This window comes from Chrysochloris asiatica, unplaced genomic scaffold (assembly GCF_000296735.1).
Source record: "Chrysochloris asiatica unplaced genomic scaffold, ChrAsi1.0 scaffold00358, whole genome shotgun sequence".
NCBI classification, from domain to species: Eukaryota; Metazoa; Chordata; class Mammalia; order Afrosoricida; family Chrysochloridae; genus Chrysochloris; species Chrysochloris asiatica.
In genome coordinates this window covers 1,417,675-1,441,500 of record NW_006408876.1, presented here as the reverse complement: position 1 = coordinate 1,441,500, position 23,826 = coordinate 1,417,675, and the positions used below count along the sequence as shown (strand labels likewise).

The 23,826-nt window shown below is 43.2% G+C and overlaps 1 protein-coding gene across 1 annotated transcript in view; it reads right to left on the bottom strand.

Moving 5' to 3' along the window:
* CTNND2 (catenin (cadherin-associated protein), delta 2) overlaps nucleotides 1-23,826 on the bottom strand; it is a 560,917-nt gene that overhangs the window by 252,870 nt on the left and 284,221 nt on the right. The window contains exon 5 of the mRNA XM_006876162.1: nucleotides 17,278-17,461. Within this exon, the coding sequence (XP_006876224.1) occupies nucleotides 17,278-17,461 (184 nt within the window). The remainder of the gene's footprint in view (nucleotides 1-17,277; nucleotides 17,462-23,826) is intronic.

Below are 23,826 nucleotides of genomic sequence, written 5' to 3'. Positions count from 1 at the left end.
GAAGGATATCATGTTTGGTAAGGTGGAGGGTCAGAGAAAAAGAAGAAGACCCCCAACGAGATGGATTGGTTAAGTGGCAGCATCAATGGACTCAAGCGTGGCAACAGCAGTGAGGTTGTCCCAGTATTGGGCAGTGTTTTGTTCTGCTGTGCATAAGGTTGCTATGGGTCGGTACTGACTCGATGGCACCTAACAACAACAACAAACATCTTTCAAATAATCTCTGCTTTCAGCCAAGATCCATCGGACATCAGCAATGCTACCCCTCATTGTACGGCCTCTTCTGAATCCAGCTTGAACCTCTGGGAGTTCTCTGTTAATGTCTGCTTGCAGCCTTATCTGTATTACCTTTAGTAAAACTTTACTTGCTTGAGATATCAAAGAGATTGTCCAATGATTTCCTCGTTCCATTGGGTCACCTCTCTTTGGAATGGGCACAAATATGGATCTCTTCCAATCAGTTGGCCAGAGGGTCGTCTTCCAAATTTCTTGGCATAGATGAGTGAGTGCTTCCTGTGCCGCCTCACTTTCTCCATTTATATGGATGTTATTTATTGGTCCAGTGGTCAGGACTTTTTTCTTTACAGTGAGGTGCAATCCATACTGAAAACTGTGGTCTTTTGATCTTCACCAAAACTTACAATGCTTGGAACAGCATCAGAGATGGTCTAATTTACATGTGGGGCTGGGGGTTCTTGAGGAAGGTGTTTCTGTGCACGAGATAGCTACACTGAGCTAAAAGGGTGAAGGGACCCCCAGGTGGTCCAAATGGTTAGTGTTCTTGCCTGCTCACAGAAAGTTGAGGTTTTCAGTTCCAACCAGAGGTAATTCTGAAAAAAGACTTGGAGTTCTATTTTTGAAAAAACATCCATTGAGAATGCTATGGAGAACAGTTCTAGTCTAATATATGTAGGGTTGCCAGGGGACAAAGTCCACTCTGTAACAACTGGTTGATCTAAATCTACAGAGGTGAGAAGAAAGCCCGGTGCTGGTTGTAACATGGGAAGGTGGACTCAGGCAGAACAGTCTAAGGAAGAACAAGTATATGATCTCTGTGCAAGCTGCAGTTGGACAGACAACTTAGCAACGATAGGACAAGGGACAAAGCTAATATAAGAAAAACAGAGGAGTATGCACCAGAAGATGGAACAGCGGTGGGCATACAGCAGAAGGAAGCACAGTGGAAACCAATCACAGCATTCCTTAAAATGTTAAAGAGACAATTACTATCTGACCAGCAATTCCCTTGTGAGGCAGAGACCAAAAAGAATGAAAAAACTGGTTCAAACAGATACTTCACTGCAGTACTAGTCGCAATCATCCAAAGGTGGAAACAACCCAAGTGTCCATCCAATGAAGAGATGGATAAAATGTGGGCTATCCACACAATAGAGTATTATTAAGATATAGGAAGAGGTGAGGTATCAATACAGACTTCCAGATGGATGAAACTTAAAAACGTGCCAACACAAAAGGTAACATGTTGTTGTTGTGTGTTGTTGAGTTGGGTTGACTCATAGTAACCCAGAATAGGATTTTTGAGGAGTGGCTGATGGGTTTGAACTGCTAACCTTGCAGTTAGCAATCTAGTACTTATCCTACAGTACTACACCAGGACTGTAATGTATTGTTGTTGTTAAGTTCCATCAAGTTGGTTCAGACTCATAGAAACCCTGTAGAGGGTTTCCAAGTAGTGACTGGTGAGCTTGAACCACCAACTTTGTGGTTCAAACTGACCTTGAAGTCCAGCATGTGAACCCACAGTGCCACACCAGGACTCCAGGATGTAGGCTTCCATTGTTCTGAGATGTTTAGAACCGACAAATCTATAGACACAGAACTTAGGTTGGTGGTTTCCAGAGGCAGGTGGAGGAAGAACCAAGGAGCTACTGGGTAATAGGGATTGGAACTAGAGAATAGTGGTGATTGCTCAAGATTACGAATGTGCCGCAGTGCCAATGAACTGCTCATTTTACAACGGCCAGGTTTATGTTAGGTGAATTCTACATCAATTTAAGAGGGAGAGGAGAAAGGGAGAGATAGAGAGCAAAGGAAAGGTGGAGGGAGAGGGGCAAGGAAGTGCCTGGGAGGTGGGGGCTGTGCTAAGTCAAAATCAAGAGCACCCGTGTCGATATGGTGGTGGTGGTTATGTGCCGTGGAGTCGATTCCATCTCATAGTGACCCTGTACAGGGTTTCTGAGGCTGTACATCTTTACGGGAGCAGAAAGCCTCATCTTTCTCCCGGGGAACCGCTGGTAGTTTCGAACTCCCAACCTTGCGTTTTTGTAGAACAGACCACCGCCCACCTGTCAGTTTGTTGCTGTCATGCTGGAAGCTATGTTACTGATGTTTGAAATGCAGCCAGATCTTTCGCGGAAGGCAGGTTTCAGCGAAAGATGTGTCTGTCCACTTCTAAACATCCATCATGACAACATTGTCACAGCTGAGCACTGCCTAACACAGTGCTGGAAGATGGAACCCTTAGATTGAAAAGTTCTGAAAATATGCAGCGGCCGCAACACAGAACTTCAGCATACCAACGGTCATGAAGTCGGTGCACGACAGGGTGGCATTTTGCTCTGCTGTCCTCTGAGAAGCCAGGAGTCAGACTGGACTGGACAGCAGCTAACAAAACCGACAAGCAGAGCAACGGAACTTGTTTTTGTTGCTGGTCTGAGGTCAGGCTCTTCTGATCTTTGTGGCCCACTGTGCTCTTTGGCTTTTGGCTTTTGGCTTTGCCTGAATGAAAGTCTCTGGAACTCTGTTAAGTCTCTAAAGAAAGCAGAAGATGCTAACAGGCCCCAGGAGCTGAGAAGTAAAGCCCTGGAGCTACTCTGCTGCCTCAATGCCACTTCCAAGCTGTTGTCCCCTGAGGGCTCTGCAGGAGGGTGCTCTGACAGATTGTCTTCCAAGGTCTCCATCTGTGCTTACCTAAGCTAGCCGGTTGCTGGAGAGAAAACAGGAAGATAATCCATCTCAATTATCTCCCCATCAATAAAAACGAGCCCCGGAAAACGGCAATAAACCCCAGTATCCGTTCCTTTTTGAGTCAGTTACTGCGGGTGCCTGTGGAGAATGTTCTGGGTTTCTCACCTATTTCAGCAGCTTAGGAGTGACAGGGGTCAAGGACAAACAAATGGCATCTAATCATGCTCGTTGCTAGCCACATTGCTATACTGGGAGAAGCAGAGTTCTTTTGTGTTCTAGAAAGACGTTTATCGGCATTGCTTCATACATGTTCAGAAGATCCCTGCTGCCATTTCAAGCCTGGCAGGGTTGAACCTGTTTCCCTCCAAATCCTGGGAGCCATCAGTGCAATAGGCCACACCTCACATGTCCTGTCAGGCCTGAAAAGGACAGTGATGACCAGCTGGGTTCTCCACAACAGGTATATTCAAACCCTAAGCCCTGGTACTTGTGAATGGGAACTTGGTTGGAAATCAGGTGTTTGCAGATGTAATTAGTTAAGATGTTGTCGTTCTGGATTGGGTGGAGCCAAATGTAAGATGATTGCATAACTGAAGCCCTTTCAAGAGGGTCAAAGAAACAGAGAGCGACTCAGAGCAAAGACTGTCATGTGGAGATGGGGGCAGAGACTACTGTGATATTACCACAGTCCCAGGAACTCCCGGGACCACTAGAAGCTGGAAGAGATGGTGAAGGAGAATCCATTCCCAAATCCTTCAGTGGGAGCCTGGCCCCCCACCCCAAATTCGATGCATTTGAACTATGGTGCTGAAGAAGAACATGAAAAGTCCCATGGACTGCTAGAAAAAACAAACAAAATCTGTCTTGGAATAAGTGTGGCCAGGATGCTCCTTAGAAGCCAGGAAGGCCAGACTTGTGTCTCATACTTTGGACATGTTATCAGGAGAGACCAGTTCCTGGAAAAGGACATCATGCTTGGTACAGTGGAGGGTCAGCAAAAAAGAGGAAGACCCCCTAACCAGATGAACTGACAGTGGGAAAAACAATGAACTCAAACGTATCAACAATTACAAAGATGGTGCAGGACCAGGCAGTGTATCGTTCTGTTGTGCACATGACACAACATGTGGTTATGAATCCCAACCAACTTGACGACACCTAACAACAACACCCCTTCAGAACAAGGGTGGTGGTGGTTGTGTACTGTGGAGTCTGTTCTGACCCATAACGGCCCCTACACAGGGTTTCCGAGGCTGTAAATCTTTAAGGGAGCAGAAAGCCTCATCTTTCTCCCGTGGAACAGCTCTGGTAGTTTTGAACCGCTGACCTTAAGGTTAATAGCCTGACTCGCAACTGCTACACTACCAGAGGTCCTATTTCCATTGCATGAAACTACTCTGCTTAACTCTGTGAAGGCTGCTCTAGGAAACCCTCCAAGCATAATTCTCCTTGTTACTCAAAATGACTATATATTTTTTCAGTTAACTTCATCTGTTCTAACCCACTTGACGCAAATTTGTGCAAAATAGAGAGTGAGAAGAGCAGTGAGTCCCAAACGTGGTGACAAGACTTCCACTCAGCAGAATCTTCCTGTGTTTATATAAATTAGCCCCCAATTAGCAATTACACTGTTTGTCCAAAATAAGGTCAGGCAGGAAACAATCCTCAGGAAGAACAGTGGTGTGGACAAGAGAGTCTAGACAGAACTATTTTGGAGAATTATGGGCCATGATCAATCAAGCCTGCCTCTTCATGGGTATTGCAATTCACACATAAAATCTTTGTGCTAACACTGCTACTTTTTGGTAATAAGTGAAGTGTAATTAATTGTTGGGATTCATTAACTCCAGTCTGTGTGTCAGTGGCACAATCCCTTCCTTGCTAGTTTAGTGCCTGTTAATGGGGACTAATGAAGTATTAGCACCTCTGTAGCAATCAGGAAGGATGTAGGGTTCATCTAAAATCCAGGCAGGTCTGTCCTTTAAGTTACAGGACTGGAAACATGAAAATGAATGTTTGACACAGACAGAAAAAGGCCAGTGTCCTGGAGACCCAGTGTTGTCAACCCATGTGCATGCGTGATTACTATGTAGTAGTGGTGGTGGTGGTTATGTTCCATGGGGTCAGTTCTGACTCATAGCGATCCTGTACAGAATTTCTGAGGCTGTAAATCTTTACAGGAGACGAAAGCCTCATCTTTCTCCCATGAAACGGCTGGTAGTTTCGAACTGCTGACCTTGAGGTTAACAGCCTGTCTTATAACCATTACGCCACCACAGGCTTCTCTTCTTACACAGCCTACATGATGAAGTCCTCAACTCAGGAAAAGAGGGGCCAGTGGAAAGAGAATGGCAAAACAAGACTGTTCTAGTCTATTATTTGAAATATACTTGGTCAACTAAGAAACATCTGACACTTAATTGTAAATATTCTTGATGTCTCCACAGGATCAGTACTGGTCTATGAACTACAAGGTTGGCGGTTCGATCCCACCAGGTACTCCTTGGGAGAAAGCTGAGGTTTTCTGCTCCTGCAAAGCTTTAAAGCCTGGGAAACTCTACAGAGTGTCTGTGAGTCTGGATGACAACAGAAGCACTACAAAACAAGTGAAAGGTAACTCAGTAGCTAGGCTTGCCAATCTACTTCCCCAAATCCAGCCTTTGGAAACTCTCTGGAGCACAGTTCTACTCTGCTCGATGGGAATTGGTTAGAATTAAGGAAAAGCAAGTTAGGGGAACAAGACGATTCAGAGATTCGTTATTGAAGGCCCACACACCTCTTGATGGTCAAGTCACAAGATGGTGGGCAGAAGACATGGTCTCTGAACTGGCACGTTGTGAATGCTTTGCTAGGTTCTAATTAATGCTGGTCCCCTTACCTCCAAGAAGAACTATGACTGCACGTTGGATTTCTTCACTGGACACTATTTTTCACCCACACCTGGCTAGCTGTTCTGCTGTGGTCTTCTGGGAGCTGTACGTATGTCAATGGGGGTTTAGTCTCAACTCTGGCAACTGCTAGCTTTATTATTTTAAAATTAGTGCCACTTTGAAAAGAGAAAAGAAGAAGAGTATTAAGACAGATGTGTCGAAATACTGGAGAGACTTAGTAAGCACTAAGTGTAAATGCTTGACGAGCTCTTGCTTCTTCAAGTTATGGCTAATAGACTTGTTTTATCTCATATTTTAGAAGTGACGTGTTGTGCAATGAAATATCATTTGAAAGGCAGTGGGAGGAAAAATTATGTTTTTAATATCAAGAAGTGATGAGGGATTTTAAGAATGAGTCAGCTTTTATAATTTGCTTTTTATTTATCAGGTTGTGAAAGTCCTATAACCCAGTGTTTTATAGAGTTACATATTATACACCATTGTATACCAATTGGAATTGGAAACTCACTGAACTTTCACGTAATCTTTCTTTAAGGGAAGTAATTCGTTCATACTAATAGGAGGATTTGAATATTCACAGTTTAATAGGAAGAATGACGTTTCACACTGAAAAGAGAAAATATAATATTTGCTCATCCTTTCCAAATCAGCCCATATCTGCAACCAAATGATAGGATAAATAATTTAAAACAAGTTTTCATTAAATCCTGAACATATTCATAATGAATTAGACCCAACTTTGCTAAAACATGAAGGGACAAATGATGGGAATTTAAAGAGGGAAGAACATGATTAGGTATTGTATATTTATCTTTAAGGTGGAACAATCCTACATTCATTTTTTTTCCAGTTCAGGCAAACAGAACAGTGTTTGGGGGAGAAATGATCCCCATTATCATGTCATGGAACACAAATGTCAGTCAGAACTTAGAAAACTTATAGTTGGTCTTCAATTGGAGCAGAAAGGTCTTCTGAAAAAAATGAGAAGGGAAAGTTTTCTTTTGGTTTTAAACCCTTTGTAGACTGGGTCATTAAAGAACCCTGGTGGCACTAAAAGGTAAGCACTGGACTGCTAACCGCAAGGTTGGCAGTTCAAAACCACCAGCTGCTCTGTGGGAGAAAGATGAGCCCCTTTCTGCTGCCGCAAAGATTTACAGTCTTGGAAACAGAGGCATTATAAGTCAGAATTGACTTAACAGCAGTGGGTTGGGTTGGGTTGGGCTTACTAAAGAAGGTAAGAGAAGTGCAAGGTCTCAAGGAGACAGAAAGTTCAAAAGCTACGAGATTAAACTATAAACCAGTAAGACACTCACATATAAAGAAAGGAGTCCTGGTGTGGTGCTATAGAATAAGCACTGGACTTCTAACTGCAAGGTTGGCAGTTTAAACCTACCATCAACTCTTCAGAAACCCTGCCCAGGGTCTCTATGAGTTGGAACGGACTCAACAGCACTCAACAACAATAGCTGTAGAGAACAAAAGAATGCATTAGCAAGAAAGAGTTTGATCAGGTCTTTAGGAGTCTTGGTGTAGTGCAGTAGGATCAGCACTGGATTGCTAACCACAAGGTTGGCAGTTCAAATCCACCAGCTGCTACTCCTCAGAAACCTTATCCAGGATGGCTGTGAGTTGTTACAGAATTAACAGCACTTAACAACAACAACTACAAGTGCTAGGATGAGAGCAGCTGGGTAAGGCCATGGAGTTTTTAGTGAGAAAAGTTAACTGGATGCAACTTTGTTCACATTCGGATGCCTCAGGCTGGCCATGTTGTGGTGTATTTTTCCTAAAAAATGCCTCAGATGATGTTGTTGTAAGTGCTGTTCAGTCAGCTCTGATTCATAGCAACCCTGTATAGCATTTCCAAGGAGCAAGTGGTGGGTTTGAACTGTTGATCTCATGGTTAGCAGTCCCATGCTTATCCTACAGTGCCACAGCAGAACTCCATACCAGGACCAGCACCTACCAAAGGACCGCACACACTAAAAATGAACAACAACGGTTGTCACTGGTTCAGCTTGAACTTATGGCGACCCCAGGTGGCTGGAGAAGAACTCTTTGACAGAGGTTTGCAATGGCGTATTTTTCAGAAGTAGATTTCCAGGATTTTCTTACGAGGCACCCCTGGATGGATTCAAACATCCAAACTGTTGGTTATCAGTTGAGTGCATTCACCATTCCCAGGGACTCCATAATGTTGTTGTTGTTAAGTGCTGTCGAGTCAGTTCCAACCCATAGCAACCCTGTATAGGGTTTCCAAGGAGTGACTGGTGAGCTTGAACCACCAACCTTGTAGTTCAAATGACTTTGCAGTCTGGCGCATTAGCCTACAGCGCCACACCAGGACTCCAGGGACGCTATAATAATAGAGACTCAAAAACAGGTGTATGTTGAGCACATGAAGACTTGAGTTGATTTAACAAATTCCCCTTGACTGGCTTCCATACCACCAAGCAGCTTTCTGATTAGAACGTGGTTTTCATGTGGCTAAGCCAGAGAATGAAGGTGCTGGTGAGATTTGGCTTATGCAATGGCCAGGACCACGCACCACTCAAATCCCTGAGTGCAGGGCTCGGTTCTGACTGAAGCTCCTAGCTGTCGTCATCTGAGATCCATTTTCATGTTGAGATCTCAGGCCTCACTGAATTAGCAGCTGCCCTAAGACAGGCCTGTCCCTGGGATGAGTAACTTGGCCATGCCAAACTCTCTCTGTCTGACATGTTTGCATCTGACTTGGATTCTCCCTCCTTCCCTCTGTCCTTCACTGGGTTCAGACCTGTACAGTGGATTCTCAGCTGCTCCTGGCTCGCTCTTAGCTGTTGTCCTAATTAAAGCTCTTGTGTGGATTAATAATTCAGTCTTATATCTGCATTTCAGAAGACTGAGAGGAAGCCTTCCCATCTGTAAATCCCCACCTGTCTGTCAGTGGGTCGCAGATCACTTTGGTGGTTTGCATGTTGCTATGAGCTGGAAGTTACACTGTGGGTATTGCAGATACCAACAGGGTCACCCATGATGGATAGATTTCAGCAGGGATTGGAGACTAAGAAAAAATCAGAAGAAACTATGGCTTCCACTTGTGAAAAACAGCCACTGAGAACCCTATGGATCATAGCAGAACATGGTCTGATAAAGCCGGAAGGCTCTCAAAATACCCAATGACTGCAGCAACAGGCTGAAACACAAGAACTGATCATGAAGGTAGCACCAGAGCAGACAATGTTTTATTCAATTGTGCATGGGGTCACCATGACAGGACCTGACTTGACAGCAAATAACAACAACAACAACCAAAAATTAGGGCAAATTAACACAAGGGCCATGTCATAGATGGAATTGTGTACCTCTAAACTATGTGTCAGCTTGGCTGGGTCACAATTCTCTGAGGTTTGGCAAGTATGTATTGATGTCATGTGGCAGTTCTGCAAAGATTCCCACCATGTGATCTGATGTGAGAAACCAGTAAGAGGATTTCAGGTGGACCAAAATGCCCTCAATCCAATCACAACCCTGATCCATGCGGTGTTTCCCAGGGGTGTGGCCTGCAACATCCTTTATCTTCCAAAGATAGAAGGAGAGAGAAATGGGCAAAGAAGGACCTGTTACAACCAAGCAAGAAGAACCAGGAGTGGAGTGTGTCCAGTACCTAGGGTCAATGAGTTGGACTAACACCAGCAACAGCTGTATGATAAGCGCAGCTTACTCCTATGAGTATCCGCTTCCTGAATATAATGTGGAATAAGAATTCCTACCTCATTGTATCATTGCACCAACTGCATTAAATGTGCTGCCTAGTAAGGAGCACAGCAGTGTAAGGGTCTTACAAAAAAGCCCATTGCAATCACATCAATTCCAACTCATACGGGCCCTGCAAATCAGTTTTTTGAGGCTGTCAATTTTTAGAACAGAAAGCCTCATCTATCTCCCTTGGAGGGGCTGGTGGATTTGAACTGCTGACCTTGCAGTTAGCAGTCCAGTGCTTATGCTACAGCACCATCAGGGCTCCTCATAACTGGTGTATAATAGGTATCATAAGAAGATCACTGGACTTCCGCTGCCAGGTCGGTAGTTCAAATTCACCAGCTGCTCTTTAGAAATCTTACACAGGGTCACTATGAGTCAAAACTGACTTGATGGCACCCTGTTGTTGTTAAGTGCCGTCAAGTCGGTGCCAACTCATAGTGATTTCTAAGGAGCATATGGGATTACTAAGAAGCGGCTGGTGAGCTTGAACCACCGACCTTGCCGTTCCAATCGACTTTGCAGTTCTGTGCATTAACCTGCAATGCCACACCAGCATGGCAGTCTAACAACAACAAAGTCAAAAGCTAATTTCCTCCTAGAAACACGGTGTTTTATGTCTAGCTTCTAAACAGGTTTAGAAAGGTTTAAACTGCCAACCTTGTGTTTGTATTCTGGTGCTAACAAGCCACCCTGCTCTGTGTTTCCTTTCAAATCTCAAGAACTCTGAGCTCAAACCTATCTTTTATAACTAGGAACCTCAGGCCAAAATAATGTAGCCTCATTTCTTTGAGGCCAATGGAGAAGCAGGGAGCAGAATGAGGGTTCTCTTGATTCCTTATCAAAAGTCATTTCATTGTTGTTGTTAGATGCCATCAAGTCCATACAAACTCATAGCAACCCTAGGCAGAACAGAATGAAACACTGCCCAGTCCTGTGCCAACCTCACAATCTTTATTTTGTTTTAGCCCATTGCTGCTGCCACTGTGCCAATCCATCTTGTTGGGGATCCTCCTCTTTTTCTCCAAACCTCCACTTTACCCAACATGATGCCCTTCTCTGGGAGCTAGTCCTTCCTGATAATATGTCTGAAGTAGGAGAGATGAAGTCTGAGCAGTCTGGCTTCCAAGGAGCACTCTATTCTGGCTCTGCTTCTTACGATAGATTGGTTTGTTCTTTTGGCAGTCCATGGTACTTTAAAATAGTCTCTTCCAACAACATTAACTCAGATGCATCTGAGGTTATTGAAAATACCATGGTGTTGTTGTTGTTAAGTGCTGTCGAGTCAGTTCTGACCCATAGTAATCCTGTTTAGGGTTTCCGAGGAGCAGCTGGTGAGCTTGAACTGCTGACCTTTAGGTTCAAACTGACTTTGCAGTCCAGCCCATGAACCCACAGTGCAGTAGAGGATTTTTAAAAAGATATTCTAAGAGCCTTAGTGGCACAGTGGTTAAGCACTTGATGAGACCAACTGTTAGCAGTTCAAACCCAAACACTCTGCAGGAGAAAAGATGTGGCAGTCTGTCCCTGTAAAGGTTCACAGCCTTGGAAGCCCAACAAGGCCTTGCTATTCCGTCTTGTAGTTGCTCTGAGTTGGAATGTACTTCACAGCAGGATCAAGTAGATGCAGTCCAGTTTGGAAACAGAGGTTGTCTTTTATTATATGAAAGAGGGCACCCCCGTCTTCAGCCTATAACTGGAATACCTAAAAGGGGTACTAGAACTTCTCCAGCAAAATAGACTTCTAGCAGACCCTTTGTAGTGTATAGGACCTTAAGTCGAATCCTGAGCCCTATTCAGAACCTTTTGAAGTGGGACATTCCCATGAGAAAGGACAAGCAGACCAGCCTGGAACAGCTAGAAGAACAAAAGATATTTCTTAAAAGACAGATCAGCAGGAAAAAACAAAAAACAAAAATAGCACTCTGATTGACTACTACAAGAACAAGCAAGTTTGCTTGTTTGCTGAGAAGGCATCAAGGCAAGCAATCAAGTCCCTTCAGGACAAACCTTCCTCTAAGTTTGAAACTCAAAGGAAACACATGAGCAGGCATGTAAGCTTGCTGGCGACCACACTGGTCTGCTGGTGAGTAGAAGTGGGGTAAAGGCAGCAATGAAGATATGGGCTGAGTTTGACCACTTTCCACAGACTCCTGTTGACCTGGAGATGAGAGAGAGAAGAGGAAGGGGCTGGTTGGTCCAAAGTGTGGTAAGACCTGGGGACACTTGAGCCCATGGACAAAGACATAGTTACGGAGGTCTAAAGCTGAGAGTGAAGCATCCAGCTGATGTGAAGTGAGAGGAGACACACAAGAACACCCAAACTTACAGATAGTACCCATTTGACCTAGCCTCGATGGTTTGATGATCAGAACTCGACTAGAGGAAGATAAAAACAAAATCAATTTTTGATCAAGGAAGCAAGTTTAAATTGCTATAATTTGATGAACTTGACCTATGCTTATGGATGTAGTAGCTCAAAATACCAACTGAGAGGGGAGGAGTCTTCACATGGAGTATTAAACCTATCCCCTCTGTATACAGGGTAGATAGAGACGGGCAACTTAGACACTGGCTACCTAAAATGAGGGGGAGATAAAGGCACAAAGTGACTGGCTTACAAGTTTTCAAGAGGAAGTTTAGTTTAAGAGTGTGTGGGGGAAGGTAGAGTTAAAAAAATAAAGAAAAGAAAGAAAGAGGGCATCCTAGAATAGGGTGGATCTTGCACCCAATTACTTCTGAGTTATAAAACAAGCAGAATAGACACAGAGAAACCCAGGGGGCTGGGGAGAAAAGTAATATGTAAGGATCTCTACCAACCAAAGAACCAAGAAACACCCAGGGATAATCACAAGCATAGGGTCCACCTGGGCAAAAGCCTGATTTGGACTTCTGGCCTCCAGAGCTTAGACAGAAGGAGATTCTGTTCTTGAAAGCCACCCTCGTGTGATATATATGTAACAACAGATCTAGGTAGCTAATGGAGGAATTAAGACTTTGATTTCTATTGTACAATGAGTCAAAATCAAGTTCAGATAGGCCAGCCTGACCTGGTCAGAACGGGGTATGTTACCCTTTTAGAAATACTTCACAAAGTGATCCTTTTTAATAAATGAATATTATCAGCAGCCAATTGAACTTAATATAAAAGCAAAACCAATTCCTCTTCTTGTCTGGGGCAAATGCAAGAGCAAACCAGACAAAACGAATGTCCTTGGAGTTTTCTTGCCAGCATGTTTTGTCCCTAGCATTACTGTGTGATGGGGTTTTCCCAAGTTCACACAGAGAATTAGTAGCACCGTGGGACCAAGCACTCATCCGTTATATGGGTTAAAATGACTAATTAGGGGGGTGTGAGTTTGATTACACTCATAAGCAGAGACACTGTGGGGATCCTTTGGCAACCTTAATAATATTCTTGTGTGCTCAAAGACAGATGGAAAAAATTAGGGTTGTATATTGTTGTCCTTCAGGACAAGACGCTGTAGTGGGCAGAGAATAATAAAAATAAACCAATGATATTGCAGCACCCTGGAAATAGGCTTGGAAGCCAGCAAAGCCAGCCTTCCACAAGCACTGTGGCTGGAGCTAAAGTTCTAAGTCTCCGTGGCTAAAGGTAACACAAGGCTTCAGGAATGGAAATCAGATCGTCTTACTGAGCTAACTGGTAGATTGAAAACTAAAAATGGATGCTCAGAGGCCTTGTCTAGTGTTCACTCTGAAATGATGACAATGGTTATCAGTTTGTGTATATTTTAAATGGGAACCTTGGTCATATTTCACAATCAATCCAGAGAGGATTCATTCTATATACAGCGGCTGGAGTTATGCTCTTCTGTGATACTGCGTCACGTCTCTGATTTAAAAGTTTAGGATGGCTCCGACTCTAGACGACCTCCAGTGAAGTAAATCCAACCAAGGTTATATTTGTTGTTGTTAGGTGCTGTCGAGTTGGTTCCAACCCATAATGTGGCAAAGGCTTATTATATTGAACTCCTAACACTTAAAGATCATGTGAGAGTTTTCATAAGTTGAAATATATAAAAGGAAATAAATGAAATGTTTTCCAAATACAGAAGAAGACATAAAAAGGAGAGAGAAGTTTGCTAGTGAGAATATCTTGTATTTTAGTATCTATATTTAATTAATCATTTCTTTCCCTCAACAACAGTGGAATCTCCATAAATCAAATCAAGGGACTTGAAGTTTTTACCAGTGGAGATACTTAATTTGGCTCATACCAAACAAGTCACAGGAATTCTGGTGTGGCACTGTGTGTTGATGGGCTGGATTGCAAAGTCATTTGAACCACAAGGTCGGTGGTTCAAGCTCACCAATCACTCCTTGGAAGTCCTATACAGCGTTGCTATGGGTCAGAACCAACTCAACAGCACTTAACAACAACAACAAATGAGTCACAATTCTCTGCAGAGTTTTATGCTTTCTATACACAGACACACATACACTTTCTCTGTTCACCAAATACAACTGGTTCTCTATTATCAGCCAAACAAAGTCCTGGATCATATGTTTACATTTCAGCTGGATTTTGTAAGATATGATAATAATGATTATGACACATTGGAACAAGAATCGTATACCAGGTGAGTGTTGCATTTTTAAACAATTAAGACAACTTTCAAGGTGAAAGATTTAAATTAGTAGAAATTTCAAAGTATGCAAATGTACCGTGTCATTTCGTTATTCAAACTCACTAGAGAATAATCTATACATGACCACCACTCATCTGTCAGTTTGTTGTGCTGCGGTGGCTTGGGTGTTGCTGAGATGCTGGAAGTGATGCCACGAGTACTGTAAATATCAGCAGGTGCACAGATTCCAGCTGAGCTTCCAGACTACGACACAGTAGGAAGTTAGCCACCTTAAGAACAGCAGCGGAACACCGTCAGCTATTTATTGATATGTAGGATACATTTTAACCCACGGCTGCTGAGTCAAGTCTAACGCACAGAGACTCTGCAGGCCAGAGAACTGCTCCATAGGACTTCGGAGGCTATGAATCTTTATCAAAGCACAAATGATTAATTTTTCTCCAGCAAAAGCGGTAGGTTTGAACAGTCAGCCTTTTAGTTAGTGGTTTAACACTGAACCCACTGTGCCTGGTTGTAGTTGTTAAGTGCCATCGAGTTGGTCCCGACTCTTAGCGACCACTGTGCCTTGTTGTTGCTCAGTGATGTGGAGTTAGTTCCTTATATAGGATTTCCAAGGACTGGTTGGTGGGTTTGAACTTCAGGCCTTAATGTTAGCAGTTCAGTGCTTATCCTACAATGCCTAAGTACATACAAATTACTCTCTTTCAAATCCACTGTTGTAAGTGCCATCAAGTCACTTACAACTCATAGTGCCTCTGTATATAGGGTTTCCAAGGAGCTGCTGTTGAATTTGAACTGCTGACCTTGTGGTTCAAACTGACCTTGCAGTCCAGTGCATTATCCTATAGCACCATACCAAGAGTCCTTCCAAACCACATGCCCTCTTATTTGTGCTTCCTGGGACGTGACCACTCCTGATCCAGCTCAGAAGCAGCCAGCGCAGAGACTCTCTGTGCATGAATGGGGAAGGGTAGTTCTTCATCCTGATCAAACTAACTTTCCTCTGGACCACGTCCCCAACCCTACATTCAGGCTGGTGACTTATAAAGGAGACCCATAAAAACTGCATTGGTCCAACTTCTTCATCTGATTTTTTAAGAAATCATGTTGACTACACTCTCATAAGACTCCTGGTGTGGCATGTAGGATCAGCAATGGACTGTGAACCATAAGGTCAGCAGTTCAAATCTAGCAGCTGCACATTGGAAACCCAACACAGGGTCGGCTTGAATTGGAACGGACTCCACAGCATTTAACAACAACAGAATACTCTTGAAATCATAGTGCCATGCATCCTTAGGTCAGCCATCATGAATACTAAATTCTGCTTTTATAGTAGCCATAGACAGAACTAACCAAGCCTGACTGACCATCTGTCTGTAATTGATTCTGCTGCACTGCCGCCTCTGAGCCTGCCTGGGAGTCTCATGCCTTGCAGGTAGGGGAGAACAGAAGAAAGAGAAACAAAGTCTAGGCTGGTTGCAAATAATTCAAATAGAAAATCAGTTATGAACCGTCAGATGTGCTTTGCGTTAACTTTGAGAGAGTTATATTCCGTCTGGAGCAGGAGGATGGTTTCTGAGAGACAACTGAATTTACGAGGCTATAAAATCAATGCCTCAAGAGGGAGTTTAGGAGAACCGTAAATTGAGCTTATGGTAGAGCCTGGTCCAGTGAAATCCTGTCAAAAGTCCATTATTTCCCGACATGGAGGAAAGGCAGTGTTGTCAGAAGTATCACACATTAATGCCTGCCCATACCTATGGAGATTTATGGAGGCTGACTTTTCCCCTTCCTGTTCTCCATGTGCACAGTCACAGAATCAAACACACCCCCTGAAGAATGGAGCTCCGAACACTGCTGTAGGCATTCTGACAAAGGCCAGGGAGGTGGTCCGCTTCTAGACACTGACCACCTTCAGCAAAAATGGCAGCTCTGCGCAATCGTGCCCGTTTGACTTTCGAAAGACAGATTGTCCGATGAGGTATTTGAAGTCACACCATTGGCTCTCTCCTACCATAAAGCCCTCCCAGCAGAGTTTTCCAACTTGGGACCCAAACACAGCATCCTAGTGTGCCGTGTTGAGAGTTTATGAAGCAGCAAATCCTAATTATGACTTTATGTTTGGTTAAGAGTAAAATTCAAATAAAACACTCAGGTGATCCTAAGAAGTCTCAAGAGGCTTTGGGGGGATGATTGTAAAAGTGCCTTCAGAGACAATGACAACACAAATACTATTTTTATTATTCAGAAAACACTCACCACATTCTGCCTTATGATAGGAGCCTGGGTGGCACAGTTTACCAAAAGGCTGCTGGTTCAAACCCACCAGCCCCTCGGAGGGAGAAAGATAAGGTAGTGTGCTTCAGTAGAGTTCTTTACAGTTTTGAAACCTTGTGATTCATTCCACTCTGAGTTACAGGGTTGCTATGAGTCGGAATTGACTCTAGGGCAGTGGGTTGGTTTTTGGGTTTGGGGTCTAAGTATCACAGGCTCTTGAAGTCACATGGTGAGTTAAGAAAATCTAATCATGGTTGTGAACCAGTTAGGGATCAGTCAGAGACTCCAACCCATGGCCCTGCCTGGTTCCCTAGCTTCAGTCATTCATTGTGAACTGCTGTTTCCAAGCAAACAAAAACGATTTCATCTTGGCTGGAATGAAAGTTATCCCTCAACTAAGAAAACTTTGAATTAAATCAAATAAGTACTGGCCTATGTATTCTCTTGTTGTTAAGTGCTGTCGAGTTGGTTCCAATTCACAGCAACCCTGTATAGGGTTTCTGAGGGGTGGCTATAGAGTTTGAACCACCAATCTTGCAGTTAGCAGTCCAGTGTTTATCCTACAGTGCCACACCAGGACTCCATATGCATATGGCAGTGGAACATGGTGACATCTCTTCTGAGACTGATTAGAAATGCATTTGTGCTGACTTCTCATATCCCATTGCCACATCAGCATCCATCTTTCTAGAAAAGGCTGATGCGTAGTAAACCAGAGGCAGAAGCTAAGGAAGCAGAGGGGAGGTATGGTAGCAGGAAGCCCCCTCAATGGGAGCCATGGATGGCCAAAGAGAGTTGGTTTCGTTTGGACTCCATGGACTGACCTTAGGCACCCGGTAGCATTGCGAAGCACCTGGGATGAATGCAGCTGGATTTTCCGGTCATCCTGCAGAGGCGAGTTCTCCCAGCCCGAGTGGGGAATGATCACTGCATTGGTCAGCACTGCCAGGGCATCCTGGATGATGGGCATTTTGAGGGCATCGCATGATGAGAGGTTCCAAAGGACTCCTACAAGAGACATACAAAAAGAGTCTGTTGGTGGCCACCAAAGTTTCTCATCTCCAAACAATTCTCCCTGCACTAGTCAGCAACGTTGGCAGGGAGATGTAGGGTAGGGTAGACCGTTGCTCTAGAATGGACACCTCATTTTAGAGCATCCGTGTGGACCCCTGAACATCTGATGAAAAGGGACAGAGAACTTCTGAGATGGTGCTCCGTGTTGCGTCATGAATACTAACAAACGTTCACAGATCGGATTGAATTGAGGGTACCAATCAGGTTTCCTTTGGCCATTAACACAATGAGCAGACATGTCCACATTCTAACCAAGAACCAAGGCAGTGGAGAGTCATTGAATGTGGACCAGAAAGATCTGGGAATCTACTTCCCCCAAACCAGCCACTGAAAACCCTATGGAGCAGAGTTCTACTTGGACACACATGAGGTCATACATGAGTTGAAATCAGCTCAAAAGCCACTGGGGGTTAGGGGGGTGGGGTGGAGGAAAAGTGTAGAACATCTTTATCCTGTTTAAGAACTTAATATATACATGTGATCTCCATTTCATTCAGCTTCTTCATTAAAGTAGCTATTGTTGGAGTCCTGAGGTGGCATTCTAGCATAAGCAGTGGACTGCTAACCAAAGCGATGTTAGTTCAAACCCACCAGCTGCTCCACAGGAAAAATATGAGGGTTCCTGCAACTGTTAAGATTTACACTCTCGGAAATCCTGTACCGGGTCGTTATGAATCGGAATCAACTTGATGGGTTACCATTGGGTATGGTTTTTAGGAGAAACCAGCATCAATTCTGACAACAGACCCAATAAGAAATTAAAATGCTGTCACTGGTAAATAGTTTTGCCAGCTTTTCTCTGAAAGCAATGCTCAAAGATGACCTATAGAATGTTTTGTCTTTAATAAGTTCAAAGGGACCAGGAGAAAGCAGAGGGTATTTGCAGTGAATAAAATGAAATGGTGATTGATGCTGGCAGAGCAAAATGTTAGGAGAGATGGAATGATTGGGGTTTTAGTGCTTTAAAAAAGACAATTTGGACTGAATTTTGAGAAAGGTCAAGAGAGCAGCATTTGGAAATGCCTTTAAAAATAATAATTATTTGATACTGTGTTCAAATGGAGCCCTTCAGGGTGTAGGATAAGCATTCAAATGCCCATTGTAAGATCAGCGGTTCAAGCCTATCAGCCACTCTGATGGAGAAAGACAAGGCTGTCTGCTCCCATAAAGCTTTACAGTCTCAGAAACTCTACACAGGGTCGCTCTGAGTCTGAACCGACTTGACAGCAGTGGTTGGGTTAGACTGGGCATTCAAACCATTACATAAAATGCTAAAAAATTAAACAGCATTCTGTTTTCCCTGAAAGAAAGAGTGTGCACTCCCTGAAGACTAACCTCAGAAGATGTCGTCACCGCAGTTACTGTGAATCAGACACTCTCACTATCCTGGGGAATAGAACCTTCAAACTTCCAGATTTAACAAGCTTTCAATATATTCTGATTGCAATAAACTCAGATGAGATTTTGTTCCTTCAAAGCACTTTGGGTAAAGGAAACAGCATGCACCTACTTCTGAAATGTCTTTTATTCGTTTCTTGCACGGCATACCAAGAACATGCCAAAGATACGAACAATACAAACTGGAAACTTACTAGTGTCTGCCTGTTAATAACTATATACAGTGACAAACTGCTTTAAGTTAGGGCTAGGAAAAGTGATGATGAGGACAAACTCTTCTAGCTGTCTTAGCAAAAGAGTCATGTTGACTGGGGGCTTTGTTTAAGTAAATGCAAAGGGAACAGTATCTTAAGGCCCAGCACAGAGAGAAGTTTGCAAGCTACAGCCCCAAGGCAAATCCAGTCTTCCTGTTTTTGTAAATAAAGCTTTATTGGAACACAGTCACATTCATAGACTTGGGTCTTGGGTCTATTGTCGCTGGGTCTTGTACACTATTGTTTATTTTTGTACACAGGCATTTGCCCTGCAAAGTCTAAAGTATTTGCTGTCTGGCCCTTTGTAAAAGGTGGTTGCCTAGCTTTGCCTTAGTGTAGGGACTCTGGGTGGTGTAAGGGTGAATATATAATACATTTGGACTGAATTGAAATGCTAGAAATATCATAGGCATTTATCTTATTTTAAAAAAGAAAAAGTAAAATCATTTCTTTATCAAACCCATTAAGAATATTTTTACTACATTTTGGATAATTCTAATAATCACAATAATTACCTTTATTCTCTCCTAGTTCTCACAAAAGTGTGATTTTTTTATATATATAATGAAAGAATTGGCTTTTCTGTTTTTAAAAAACACATTACCTCTCTAAAGCAAGACTGTAATGACAGACACTATATGTGTGTGGGCAGGGGTTTTGGGGGTGGTGCATGGGGACTCTGTACTATCTCTGTAATGTTTCTATGAACAAAGACTGCTGTGAAAAAGAAAGTCTATTAAAAACAACAACAACAACAAAAGATACAAACAAACAAAACACATTAAAATGATACGAATGTCTATTCCAACAATGTACGGTAGCTTTTAAGAATAACGTCTGTGGACCTCTTCTTCTAAGTGACACACTGTGAACTATGAAACGTACAATTCAAAGAGTCTGTCTACTAGGGATTCAGTCCATACATGCACAGTTTTATTCCACACGAAACGTGGTCCAATACATCTCTGCGATCCGTAGATGGCGGCAGACAAGTTCTCTCAGCCATTCATTGTTTACCTCTCATTGTCATTGTTGTTAGGTGCCGTGGAGTCAGTTCAGACTCATAGCAACCTTGTACAGGGTTTCCAAGCATATAAATCTTTATGGGAGCAGAAAGCCTCATCTTTCTCCTGCAGAACACCTGGGAGTTTCAAACTGTTGACCTTGAGATTAGGAGCCCAATTCATAACCACTATGCTACCAGAGCTCCTTTACTTTCATTGGATCCCTTTGAAATAAAAAAAAAAAGGTCTAATCAAAGCATTGGCTTCCCAGCACATCTGCTGGGCCAGTTCAATTCAAGGCAGAGCGGTCAACTCAGAAAGTCATGATGACTACTTTGTGAGACTGCCAAGGAGTAGTCTTGATACATTTTCTCAGAGGTCACAGTGCAATCACGGGAGCTTATTATGAAAAAGTTCTAAGAAAATTGAAAACCACATTGGTGAAAAAAAAGGCCAGGAATTTGTACTAATGAATTTTCCCCCATCATTACAATGCACCTGCTCATTCTTCAAGGGGGAAGCAGGCTCTTCCCTTCCACCGTTTAACCTACAGGCCTGATCTTGTCCCTTCAGAAGTCTTTTTGTTCCCCAAACTCAAAGAACATTAAAAAGGAACAAGATCTGAGCCTCTAGAGGATGGCAAAACTGCCACTTGGATGAGGTGTAATGGAAGGGCACAGATTTCTGCGGGGAAGAAGGTTCAGAGAGCTGTAAACACCACCTTCAGAAGCACATGGACCTAGATGGAGGAGATGCCAAGAAACTACGGCTTCCTATTTTTATATTTTTGTTTAATAAAAGTTTTGAGAGTTTTGTGCCAAGACTTTTTAACTTACCCTTGTACAGAAACCAATCTGGAATTCTTTAATTTCCAAAGTATGATCTAAAAACACTAATACATGATCATTGAGAAGCTGAGATAATTAGAAATATGTGTTTGTTTTAGAGGAAAATGCATTTCCTCTGAAAGCTAAATTAGATAAATAGAAATATCTGCAGTTTTACATGCAATGAATTCAAAAGGAAACAAAGTCCTTGGATGGTGCAAACAGTTATTGATTTGTTTATTAATCAAAAGGTTGGTGGTTCAAACCCACCCAGCAGCACGCTGGAAGACAGGCCTGGTGATTTGCTTCTGTAGAATTATAGCCGTGAAAACTCTAAGGAGCAATTATACTCTGTAACACATAGCGGCAGATTGACTTGATCAGCAATGGGTTTGGTGTTTTTCTTTTAAAGATATGCTATGAAAATAAAGCAGTTTTCATAATCTTCTATGGGACAGCAAATCTGCTGCACAAGACCTCTTTAGAGTGTTTAAGAGTGAATTTGTCAGTTTGAGGACTAAAGTGTGCCTGATCCAAGTCATGGTATTTTCAATAGCTTCATATGCATGTAAAAACTGGACAATGAATAAGGAAGACAGTAGAAGAATTGATGCATTTTAGTTGTGGAGTTGGAGGAGAACATTAAAAGTACAATGGACTGCCAGAAGAGCAAGCAAATCTGTGATGAAAGAAGTACAGTAGCAATACTCCTTAGAAGCCAGGATGGTGAGGCTTCACCTCTCATACTTCAGACATATTATCAGGTGGGACCTGGAGAGGAACATCATGCTTGGTAAAGTGGAGGGTCGGCAAAAAAGTGGGAGACCCCAAACAAGATGGATTGGCACAGTGGCAGCAGCAATGGGTTCAAGCGTAGCAATGATTGTGAGGATGGTGTAGGGCCTGGCAGTGTTTCATTCTGTTGTACATGAGGTTGGTATGAGTTGAAACCAACTTAATGGCACCTAATAAAAACAACAACGGGGCAGAAAAAGATTCCTGGTATGGTGCTGTAACCACAAGTTTGGCAGTTCAAACATCACTTAACAACAGAATAAGTAATGAACTATGAGCAAGGTAAAGGAGGTACAACAGCTCAATACATTTGTTGTCTTGGGACCCATCTTTTCATCCTTTCTCTTCTTGTCAGATTTCTTTCATCCTCCCCCTTCCTCTCCATACCAGTTTTCTAATCTATGTTGTTGTTGTTGTGTGGCATCGAGTCAGTTCCAACTTATAGCAACCCACTTCCAACTCATAGCCACACCAGGACCCCAATTAATTACTTAGTGTTACCTACTCAAGAACCCCAGGAGTCCTGGTGTGGCACCGTGGGTTAATGCGTCAGACTGAAAAGTCATTTGAACTGCAAGATCGGTGGTTCGACCTCACCAGCTGATCCTTAGAAACCCTATACAGGGTCAGTGTGAGTCAGAATCGATTCAATGGCACTTAACAACAACAATCAAGAATCCTGGACCGGGCAGTGTTTCGTTCTGTTGTGCATTGGGTCACTGTGAGTCGGTACCAACTCAATGGCACCTAACAACAACAATAACAATCACGAACCCCAATTCACAGTGTTGATGTGGCATGGGAGGATTAGCTGTGGACTGCTAACAGCAAGGTCGCCAGTTAAAACCCACCAGTTGCTTCTCGGAAGCGCTACACAGGGTCCTTCTGAATTGGTAATGACTTGACGTCACTCAACAACAACAGCAAATAATTCAGAACTCTCACAGCATAGTATTTAAGCACTCAACTCCCAACCAGAAGATTGGTGGTTCAAATCCACCAGCTACTCTCTGAGAGTACGATGTGGCTGTCTGCTTTCTTATAGTCTATAATCTTGGGGCAGTTCTACCTTCTTCTATAGAATCATTTATACTCGGAACTGGCTCAACAGGAATAGGCTTGGCTTTTTAAATTAAGAATTGTGCATGGAAAGACTTTTTTAGTTAATATTCATTCAACCTTTCCATGCTATCCCATCTGTGATTCACATTCCAATGAACTTATGAGGGCACTTGACCCGTATCTAAACACTTTTCATCTTAATTAATATCTGCAACCAGACTTCTGGTTTTGGAGGCGGGAGAAGCAGAGTCAGGTAGGACAGGCTCCGTGGGGGAGGGCAGAAAACACAGAGAAGGTGCTTTCATGAAGCAGCTCCAGAGCTCTGGATCTAGTATAAAGTGCAGGGTGTCAGTTTCCCGCACCCATGGGTGGAAAAATTACTGTAAAAAGGAAAATATTGTGATTCCAGAATTAATCGGGATGTGGGACTCTGCCTGTGGCCATTCCCGTCCAGGCTCAGATCAGAGGATGGGGCCACAGCCAGACTGACACAGTGAAACCCCCACAGTGACTTTTGCAAAAAGAGGTATGGGGGATTCTACACATTTTTTTCCTCCTTTCCCCTGTCTCACCCTCTCTACCCAGCCCAGACACCTTCAGGTGGGTGGGTGCACACCCTCAAAAGGGTCTAGCATTGAGCCCACAGTCTTCCCATGGCACAGAGAAGAGGAGCCCCATTGGTCCATGGGCTGATCTTTTGGCAGATGCTTATGATGTCTGATTCTGGAACCCTGCCCTAAAGTTGACCTGGGCAGGACCCCTTTACTCCTGCCTACCTAGCATGAAAACAGCAGGACTGGCCATACAGCCAAACTGTATGAAAATCCCAACAAAAAGGCAAGAGCCAACTATAACACATGGACACAGTTATTTCAAGAATTATGCTGTCCACACACAGATACCTAACTGACTTTCAGAGATTAAATAGTGGACAATCTTTCTCCCATTAACTTCTCAAT